At 54.6% G+C, this 10,635-nt stretch overlaps 1 protein-coding gene across 6 annotated transcripts in view; it reads right to left on the bottom strand.

Annotated features, from left to right (window-relative positions):
- Positions 1-10,312, bottom strand: part of Nfatc1 (nuclear factor of activated T cells 1) — a 106,455-nt gene extending 96,143 nt beyond the window's left edge. For 4 of the 6 annotated variants that reach the window (XR_015046086.1, XM_029471871.2, XM_029471870.2 and 1 more), the window contains exon 1: positions 9,821-10,312. Coding sequence is in view for 5 of the 6 variants with exons in the window: in XM_029471871.2 (XP_029327731.1) it covers positions 9,821-9,947 (127 nt within the window). In the remaining variant the exon portion in view is untranslated. Of the gene's footprint in view, positions 1-5,292; positions 5,422-9,820 lie in introns of those variants that run through there. The other 2 variants (XM_021150633.3, XM_085833655.1) reach the window with 1 other exon arrangement.
- Between the last annotated feature and the right edge of the window lie 323 nt (positions 10,313-10,635).

Here is a 10,635-nt window from a genome sequence, read left to right on the forward strand (position 1 = left end):
GCACTCGTCTGGCTTTCAAGGAGCCTTGGGTTCAATGCCTACACTGAATATGTACACATAAGCACACCTACACCCATAAGCCCAGTGCTCAGAAAGTGGAGGCAGGAGGATCAGGAATTAGAATATCCTGCTACATGGTGAAGTCAGAGACTAGCCTGGGGCTAGGTGAGACCCTTTCTCAAAAGTAACCTATTAAAAACAAATGCAATTAGCTTACACATGGATTTCCTTGGTCAAACTCCAAAACAAAAGCTTACATGCCTAGAGCTGCTCACTCTGTGACAGCCATCAGAGCTGGCTGCCCTCTCCTCAGAGTCCTCAGAGCATGAGTGCCCACTGATCCCATGGCAGGCTGCTGAGTCCGGTTGAGTTCCCTGGTGCTACAAAGCCTGGACCTGTGGGGGCAAGACTAGCCCTCCACCTGTACCAACTTCCACTTCCGCAAAGGGATCACTCTATGGGGGTCTATCAGGAATGCCAGGCTTCCCAGTAAGTCCCTTACTAATCCTGAGACACTGAGGCTGATTATAGAACATCATATGCAGATGTTGCGGGGCAACATCCGTGCCCCGCAGCCTGGCTTTTGCTGACTGGGCCAGTAAACTGAGGTACGGGAGACCAGGGAAGAAAAGCACAACTGAGAGCAAAGACCTCTCACGCACACATTCTCTTAGGCCATGTAATTCAAAAGGAAGGCGCGGTCACCTTGTGCAGGTGTCACCGTCCATCCATCTGTCCTCTTGTTCCTCTGAGCTCATTTCTCTCAATCACCCTGCGGTGCATTCAGTATTTCACATGGATGAGATGCCTGCAGGCAATGCTGAGCAAATCCAGAACTCTCTGCGCTGGCCAGCTCCCACCAGCCTCAGCAAACTCAACAAGCTGGTACTACTGCAGCTGTACCAGGGCATCACACACCATGACAGCCCCTGGTCTATGTCTTCCTAAGACTTGTGGAGCACACCTGCTGCCCACTGGGTGATCTGTGGCACCTGCTGGGAAATCCCCCTGTAGGTGCTCCAGTTTAGGGCACTTGGTATTTTACCTGCAGTGAAGACAATGCTGTGTCTATGCCACACCACGTGTATGTGATGCTTACATATATGCGACCCTCTGCCATCGGCATGGCCTTCGGAGCCACCACCCAAACTCACTGTTCACAAGCACAGAGCACAACCCGTCACGGCCAACTTTCACCTTTCATTTTAAGAAACAACCCCTTTAGCCTTTCCTGGGGCTGCGCTGTGGGACTTGAAGCTAGAAATAGAACCAGGAAGATCCTGCCAGCCAGGTCCTGGCCTCCAATGCCTGCCCACCCTGCTCTTTCTACATGCAATAGAGCCTGCAGGGTGTGGGGGAGGCTGCAGGTCTCCACACTTAGGGATGAAACAAAAGAATGCAAAACAGTTCTGGGGCAGCATCATTCTTGTGTTTACTTAGCACATTGGATAGTGCTCCCTAATGAGGACTGTATGGAGACTGGGTCAGTCCCGAGAAGTGACAGACAGCAACAGGTTCTCAATACTGTCATGCAACGATGTGCTAAAGGGAGATTTACAGGGCAGAGAGCTGGACTTGCTGGAGCGATAGCAAATGTCACCCAATGGTCCGCAAATAAGCTCTCTACAGCGTGCTTAAGGGTCCTGGGCCCACATCTTTCCTCGAAGACCTCCGACACTCCCCCAGGTGAATAGTAAAGCATTCCTTTCCCTTGTTGTGTTTCCAAGGCGCTCCCGCTTAGCCCAGGGTTTCTTTTGAAAACCTGATACGGGGCTAGCATATCCTGCTCACACAGACAGGTTTGTCCTTGATTAAAACATCTATAGAACCTGAGCCCAGTGAAGCTGCTCGCAGCAAAGACCGAAGCCCTTTTCCAAAAAAACACCAAACTGTAGCATACTTGGGGGGCAAGGGAGCTCCTGGGGCAAGACCCACTCCTCCCATGGATTCCTGTGGTGGGACTGACCAACCAACATGGGCTCCCCTACATCCTGCTAGAAAGAGAGAAGTCACAGCCCTTGGCAGAAAACTCTTGAGAATAAAAGCTCTTCTGAAGCCCATGCAGCAAAGCCCCTTTCCACTGGTACACTGTTTAAGCCTGGAGCTGGTGGGCAGAGCTGTCCGGGCCCAAGGCCTTGGCCAGTTTCCTCTTGAGTTACCACGGAGACAGAACTAAGCGGTCAGGCCAAAATAACTTACAAAACAGGAGCCCTGGGGCGGGAAGCGGCACACCCGCCTCCCAGCTGACGAGCAAAGCAGCTATTTCCTGAGCCCCAGAAGGGAGCCTATGTCCCTGCCTTATCCCCAAAAGCTGACCCTGGCCCACTGGTTGGCAGGGTGGAGACAGAAGGATGCCTGATCTTGGAAGAGAGTATTACTTCAGTCTTGTTCTGTCCCAGACTGCATACTTTAAAATATTCTCTTTCTGATCCCCTCACAAACGGCTATTGTATTTCCACCACTGGCACCTGTTGTGCACTTTGGAAATGAAGCAGAAGCCACAATCCCTCCCTCCAAAGAGCCTGGTAAGGAACAGGAAGATGGGTAGGTGATAGGGTGATCAGAGCAACAGAGGTCCTGCCAGGAGCCCACTGCAGTCCAGCCTGTCCTCTTTGAGTGAATGGGACGGGGGTGGGGTGAGGGGGGAGAGGGGGATACTGGGTTCCCTTCATGAAGCATTGAGGAGGTAAGCTGTGCTTTGAGGTAGCCATGTCCGCTTTCATGATGTGGGTTTTGTGTGCTCAGGACAAGCTGCAAAACCCAAATATTCCTTTGCAACTGATCTCAGAATCGGTCAGTCCTACATGAGTTTATGTTTAGACTCGGTACAGATAATGTGAAGCTCCTTCTACTGCTCAGTGGGGAGCAGAGAGCTTAGTAACTTCAGATGACTGTGTAATATAAAGAATGCAATTGAACAAGGAATAAAAATGTAATAGTGGGATTGGTAATAAGAGAGAAAGAAGTCAGAGTCAGTCAGTCAGTCAGTCAATCTGTCTGTCTGTCTGTCTCTAAACTGAGAAGTGTAACATATATTGTACATGTCCAGTGTTCTCTAGCACCTTCTGTCGACACAAGAGAAGGGAGAAAAAGTTCTTCCCAAGGCTGGCCCCCTTGCCAAGGGCTCTCTCCAGTGGCCTACACCCTGCAAGCTAAAGGTGTTGGACTTAGATGTAGCATCTTAGGTTTGCTGAGGCAGTGACCCACAGTTCACAGGGACATCCATCCAGAGGCATGTCCCTACAGCTCTGTGCAGTTCTAGAGAACATTCACCTATGTGCAGCAATAGGGAGTTCAGGGAGCACTCGGAGCTCTAGGGAGCACTCACCTATGTGCAGCAATAGGGAGCTCCAGGGAGCACTCTGGTATGATCACACATGGCCTGGGCTGCAGTGAGACACAAGACACCTTTCTACCTCATTGACTTCAGAGCATAACCATCACAAGTATGTCTGAGGAGCACGGCTCCTCACATGTGTAAGGGGAGGTTGCCACCTAAACCCATTTGCCATCCAAAGCTCAAGGAGCCACCTGCTTCCCAGGCCAGAAGACAGCCTGAGGCTCACCAGAGCCCCTACCAGTGTCTCTTTTGACACCCAAACTGACTTCCTTTGTGCCCTCCATGAATGGACCCAGATGAACCTCAACTTGGGCATTATGTGTCCCAATACAGCTCAGAAAGACACGGTGAGAGCGGCTGTGTCTAGCTATGAGTTGAAGACTCCAGTGGAACTCTGGATTCTGAGATCCATGAATGGTGTATACCTGAACAAGTGCAGCACCCTTCCCTCGAAGGTTCTGAGTCTGTGGAAATGACTACCAAGTCTGCAGCATCCCAGACACTCTCTCCTCTCCCCAAGCAGTCCTCAGGCCACCAGGAGGTACCAAAGTACCCGTTTTGGATCTCTGTGTCTGTTCCTAGCATTGTAGTCAGTTGTCCATTCAGTGTAAGTAAGGAGACACAGGAAGCCCGTGGGGCCCTATCCCAACAGCAGGTAGCTTGGACAGTCCAGGAAGGCTCCATGGCTGTACCCCCTCCCCCTTAGAGAGACAGGAGCTAAGGGATCCTAAGGGAACCACAAGCACAGTGGCACACACTCATCCAAATCCAACATGGACACCCTAAGGGGAAGTCAAGAGTCAGCTCTTCTGCCTGGAGTGTGAGAGTTCTGGAGAGAACTCAAAAAATGCCCCCATGCACGGAGAGCAGCTAAATCCAAATTCCCCAAAGTGGCAGGACCAAGAGCCGCAGATCTCTTCCCGATGGTTGTCTCTCTTCCAGTCTTGCCTGCTGCCCTCATGTCACTGACCCCAGAGCCCTGAAACCTGTGCCCTGAAGAAGGAAAACCTATCCGAAAGGGGTCTTATGGGAGGATATATGACAGTTGCTGAGTGGTGACTGCCAGGTTGGAGCATTCACCTTCAAAAGCGAACAGGATGTTTAACTTAAAAAAAAAAATAGTAGTGCGCGTCAGTGGAATACATGACATGATCAGATCATCGGAGATGCTCTACAAGTGTCATGTCTGTTCTGTCCCAGTGCGGCTGGGAGGCAGACCCCAAGGAAAGCACTGAACACTGTCCGGGACTGTGTGCAACTTGGAACAGAAAGTCAGGTGGAGACAAGAGCCAGACTGTCCGGGAGGGAAACTGGTTGCAAGGAATGGGCTGTCAACCGTTTAGGAGATTCAAGTTTGGGGAAACAGCACATTGATTGTTAACCTAACTGGAAGCTTTACTTTTGACAGAGAAGAGAAAATGAAAGACAGCAAGACAGCGAAAGCTCTCAGGTTCTGGTAGCTGAGGTGTGGACTGGAAACCCAAGTGGTGGAGCCTTCCTGCTGAGGGAGCTGCGGTGGCGGTCAGCACCGGGCCTCCTGGCTCCAGGTCCCCCGGGCCAGGCGGTAGCAGCCGGGCTCTCAAAAAGGGCGGCTTCCGACCGCCCTCTGGCAGCACCGCTGACCATCTGTCCCCGGACTACGAGGTCCAAGTCCTGCGCCGGACACAACCTCCCCTTGGGTAAGGGCCTCCTGGAAGGAGGGGGAGCCCTCTCCCGCGGCCCGGTGCTCCGGATGCCAGGAAGTGCCCGGCGGGTGAGCGTGGCAGGCTCGCCCCACAGGTGGCCTCCCGCCTCCTCGCGGCCGGCGACAACTTGGTCCGCGTCGCTCCTGGCCGCGCAGGGCGGCGGCCCGGGGTCCCGGCTGGTGCCAGGTTGGGGCGGGCACCGGCGACCTCAGCAAACTCCGGCCCTTGGCGGGGTGCAGTCGCCCGCCGCCCCCCCGCCGGACCCACCTGCGGCTGCGGCGCCCCCGCCGCTCTGATCGAACTCGAAGAGGAAATCGAAGTCGAACTCCGGGTCCTGCTCCAGCCCCGTCATGTCGGGGTCGCGCGGCACTGGTGCGCCCGGCGCTCGGGCGCGTCCCCGGCGTGACGCGGCCCCCGCCTCCTGTCCCCTCCCCTGTCCCCTCCCCGGCCTCCCGCCCCGGTCCCGCCCCTGTCCCCCCGGGTGTTTCCGGGTTTACATAAACAAGCGGCTCGCGGCCGCCGGCTTCCTAGTTTTAAATAAACTCCGCGCGCGAGCCCGAGCGCAGCCCGGGCTCCACTCGTGCCCGCAGGACCGCGCGGTCCGGGGTCCACCCCCGGCCCTCTGTCGCATGCCCGCTCCCCCGCACGACCCCGCGCAGCTCCCTCGGGCCCCCGCCTCCCGTGGGACTTCGCTCTCCCTTAGGATAACCCCCGCTCCGCAGGAACCCAGCCCCCTGCCAGCAGCCCTGACGTCCGCGCCCCAACCTCGGCGCAGCTGACCGCCTCCAGGGGAGCGCAGCAGCCTGTGCCGGGCCGAGCCGTCGCTCCCGGACCCAGTACAGGGCTGACCGGGGCTGGAGCTGCGTCCTGGACCCGCCGCCCGGCCCCGCAGCCGGTCCCCTGGTTCCTGTTCAGCGTGGTGCGCAGTCCACAGCCGAAGGAGGTGCCCTGGGTCTTGCCGTTTCCCTGCACCAGGAAAAAGACCAAAACTACTGAATTAGTTCAAAAGTTCGAAAAGAAAAGGGAAAAAAATATATATATGTATATCCCCAACATGGCTTCTCTTAGGCTTCCTCCAGGTTGCTGCCCGAGGAAACCCACTTTCAGGGAAACATCTCAGAGCCCTCCTCAGAGCGCTGCAACTTGAAGCAATCAACGCGGAGGGGGGGGGGGTAGGGTCATTTTCTAGCCCTGCTTTTACTAAAGACATTACCTGAAAGGGTCAGGAGAATGAGGGTGGGGTTTCCTGAGGGTCGCCTTCTCCTCTATGCAGGTCAAACCCCAGAGCACAGTTGCTTCCGAAGCATTCAAGTCTACCCATGGTGGCCAACCTCTCTCTGTGGGCACCTACCTCAAAGCAAATCTTGTTTTCGTGCACTAACGACCTCATTAATCTTTCAGCTCCGAAAAATACACCACACACTCCTGCTTCAGTAGGGGTCATTTCAAAGCTCCCAAAGGCTGAGTAGGTGCTGGGTGTTCCCCATTCAGACAGGGCACCATGCACACAGCAATCAGAAGGAAAAGACTGGGCCTGCAGAGCCCCGTCCATCTTTTCCTGTTTCTCCCAGCTTTTTGTTCTAACTTTCCTGGTGTCTTGGCACCACATAAACCAACATCTGGACTATCAGGAAAATGGTGGCCAGGGCAGGAGAGACCAGTATCAGAACCCAACCCTGAAAGGAGGCAGGAAGGAAAGGAGGAGGGAGATCAGGGTCAGTATCTACCACCAGATGCAAGTTTCCCCAGTGTCCTCCTGCCCTGCAGCTCTGGGCTCTGGGGGATGGCTTTTTCCGGAGGCTAACTTGAGCATCACATGGGCTACCACTTCTCCCAGGACCCTGTTTCAATGGCTGCTTTTCTCCAGTGATAAACTATAGTTCAGTCTGGCCTGATTTCGTTTCTAATAATAGTTCTCACTTTGAGATGCGAGTTGGAGCGTTGTTTTGTTTTACTTTTCTTTTTTGCTGACCTTCGGGGAAATGGAAGTTCTGTTTTCTGCGGTGAGACCTCGATCTCTCTTCATCCACCTTTCCCACAGTGCCACACACACAAGCCCTTCTTGTCTACTTTTTGAAGAAAGCTTTATGCTAAAGTTACAAAGCACCTGGCTTCCCCTGGCCATATGCCCCCAGATGTTGGGACAATAGGAAAGAAGTCACAAGGCCTTTCTCTCAGAGGCTGGCCTGCCTCCCTCCTTGTCTACTCTCTAACACAGGAGTCCGTCAACACAACTACTTATGAAATGCTACCCTGTGCCTCTGCCAGCCCCCTTGCCAGTCCTCTATATAGTATGAGGCTTGGCCTGCCAGTTCGGCAGACACTCCAGTTTTGATAGAAGTGTTTAGCTTGGACCATTTCCTCCTAACTGTGCAAGATGTTAATGGGCCAGCCCCAGTGGGTGCTGGGTGTGATGAAGCAGGGGGCATGGCTGCAGCATTTTCTAATCTGGATTAAGAAACAGTGCCATGAAGCTATACAGCTGGAGAACAGGGAAAGCTTTGTTCAGCTCCGGAGAGCCTGTGGCGCACTGTAAGAGGTAACTCTGATGCTGTGGCTACCTACAGGCCTGTGTTCCTCTGAGTTCTTCAGAGATGAGCCGCACAAGGCCTTCAAAAATGGCCAGGCCGCATGAACTTCCATCCAAATGCCCATCAAGCTGGAGGAAGGCCTCAGAGAAGGCTAGTGTCCCGATCAAGGCCTCCTCAAGGTGCTTTCCCATGGCCCACAGCAATGGCAGATACTGACCTGCGGCATACAGTTCTTTTCCCCTGCCTGGGTCTGGCTGTCTCAAGACTGGGCCACAGTTTCTAGTTAGCTCAGTGACATCCACACACACTCTATAAAATATGACCAGTATCATTCGGTCATAGGGCATTATTGCCTCCAGCCCACTGCTTCATTGGGGACACTGTCAAACTTTCTTTTCTAGGTAGGTTACACCAGAAATGATTACTACCCTCTGTCCAATAGTTTTCCCTTTTGTACAAAAAAAAGAAAGAAAGAAAGAAAGAAAGAAAGAAAGAAAGAAAGAAGGAAGGAAGGAAGGAAGGAAGGAAGGAAGGAAGGAAGGAAGGAAGGAAGGAAAGAAAGAAAGAAAGAAAGAAAGAAAGAAAGAAAGAAAGAAAGAAAGAAAGAAAGAGAAAGAAAAGAAAAAGGAAAGACAAAAAAGTTTTGTTTTGTGGACTTGGGGTCTTACATTGTAGCCCAAGGCAGGCCTGGTTCTTGCTTTGTTGCCCAGGCTGGCTTCAAATTCATGGTAATCCTCCTGCCTTAGTTTCTCAGGTGCTGAGATTACACCTAGGATTGGGAGGGTGAGCAGCCATCAACCTCAGCTTAGAAGGCTTCTTGAGTAATGGAACAGTAACTCTCCAAGTAAGGAATGTAAGCTTTAAGGCCTCCAAGTAGAAGAAGACGGAGAAGAAAAGTGACTGACAGATGTGTGTGGAAATAAATGTCAAGAAATTCACGACCCAGACCACAACAAAAACACTGTAGCTTTCCTTGCTGCAAGAGCTCATCCCGGAGTCCACTTAGCAACATTTAGACCTCTTTAGAATTGAGGTCAGTGACATGAAAGGAACGATCTCTGCTGCTCTGCTTCAAAGTTCACACAAGACTTTCTACCCAGGACACCTGGGCTCTGAAAAGCTGGATCCGTTTGTGCTGAGCCGATGGCTCAAGTCTAAAGAGAAGCCAGGTGTCCAGGGCTGACTCTGGGAACTGCTGCCTCTGCCTGCTGACCCACTCATCAGACTCTCACAGGAAGCTAAGGTTTCCTTCCAAGTGCTTGTCTACAGGATGGCGGCCCTTGTAAATAGGAGTGCCCCAGCCCAGCAGGGGTCCAGCTGGCCTTCAGTAATTTTAAGTAACTTCTTTGGTGCCAAAAAGGAATTAGGAGCCCTGTGGCTCCTGGGGTCCATTCTACATAGGTCAAGTTATCCCTGCTGAAAAGCTAGTCACTCTTTAAAGGGTGTTTCAAAGACACCTGCAGGAGCCTAAACGTTTTAGAAGTTATTTTGCTTAACTCTTTTGAGGGGACCTGAAGGTCTCTGACAGAAGGTCTGGGTCATGTCATTGTTGTGACCCTGCCAGGTTAGGGCAGATTGCAGCGCATATTCTTTTGGAAGAAGCAACTTCAAACCTGGCAGTCCGTCTTCGATCTTTCTCAAGGCAGACCTCTTGTCTGAATACAACATTTGGCCACCAGTTTGAGAGGCATTTAGAAGTCTGGACCACTTGGGGCCACTTTGCCAAGCTCTTACTTTTAGTGAGAGGCATCTAAGGCTCAACTCACTTGGGAGGATGCAGGACTCTTATACTTCTGGTCATGGACTTGCTTGCCTTCCTGAGGTAAAGGCAGGGCCACCTCGGCTCTCCAAAGACACCTCACTTCATCCCAGGGTGTTTTTGTTTGTTTGTTTTCGCTTCTAACGCCCCCGCCCCCACTGCGCCCCATCCTCACATCTCAACGCCCCCGTGAATCAAGTTTCCCCATCTGGGATCTCCAAGACCCCAGCCAAAGCCAAGTTTGAGTACTCGGCGCTAGAGAAGAGGAGACACCTATTGGCAAGAAAGCGCGCTAGAAATCTGGGCTGCGCCGGGGAAACACCAGGGGGACACCCTTCACAGTGTGTGCCACGCTGTCCGGCCGGACGCCCGCGCCCCTCCCTGGACGCGCAGACGGGCCCTGGCAGCTTAGCCAGGGAGGAGGACTGGAGATGGGTGCGGGGCGCGGGGAGCGGGCACGAAGGGCCAGGGCTCGCGGGGGCGAAGGGAAGGGCGCGGGGCTTACCTTCCTCGGCCGCCTTCATGGTGCCGCCGGCGGGCGGCGCGGGCCGCAAAGTTTCTCCGCTCCCGCAGACTGCGGCCGGAGGGCCGAGTGGAAACTTGGAAGGGACTGGAAAGCTGGTACTTGGCATCCACGCGGCGGTGGCGGCAGCGGCGAGCAGCAGGAGGAGGAGCGGGAGCTGGCGCCGGGAGCAGCTCCGGGCCGGCTCCCGAGTCCGACCTCTCCTTCGCCGACACGCGCCGGGCCGGGCTCAGCGCTGTGCGCCGCGGGGAGGTGACATGCGGGGTGTGTGCGCGCGTGGCTGGCCTGCCTGCGGCCGGGGACTCTCGCCGCAGGGGCGGAGGTGTGTGCGGCGCCGGGGAGCTCGTGCCCCGCCGCTCCGATCCGCGCGGCGACTGTGCCGCCCAGTTCGGAGCCTCTCGGTCTCACTCTGACGCAGGGCCGGGCTCTGCCTTCTGCCTTTTTAAAGCTGGAAAACACCTCCCCCGGCTCCCGCCCGCCGGCCGCTCCCGCGCCCCCTCCCTTCAGTGACATCACGCCCCTGCCCGCCCGAGCCGGCGCGGGGCCCGGGGGACAAGTCGCGGAGCGCCGCCCTCTGTGCGCAGCGGCTGCCGTTCGCTGGGCAAGCGGGGCGCCCTGACTTGGACAGGGGTACCCTGGGGTGGACCAGCCGGACGCATTGAGAGGGAAGGGACGCAGCGGGGGGTAACGAGGACACAAGGGACTGGAGGGAGCTCCCAGAGGTGCGCAGTGGCACCTGGAGTTGGGCAAAGGTGTACAAGAAGGAAGACGGGGAGCAAAGAGAGACTAGGAGGAAA

The sequence above is a fragment of the Mus caroli genome, unplaced genomic scaffold, assembly GCF_978045245.1.
Source record: "Mus caroli unplaced genomic scaffold, Mus_caroli_1 scaffold_19, whole genome shotgun sequence".
NCBI lineage: Eukaryota > Metazoa > Chordata > Mammalia > Rodentia > Muridae > Mus > Mus caroli.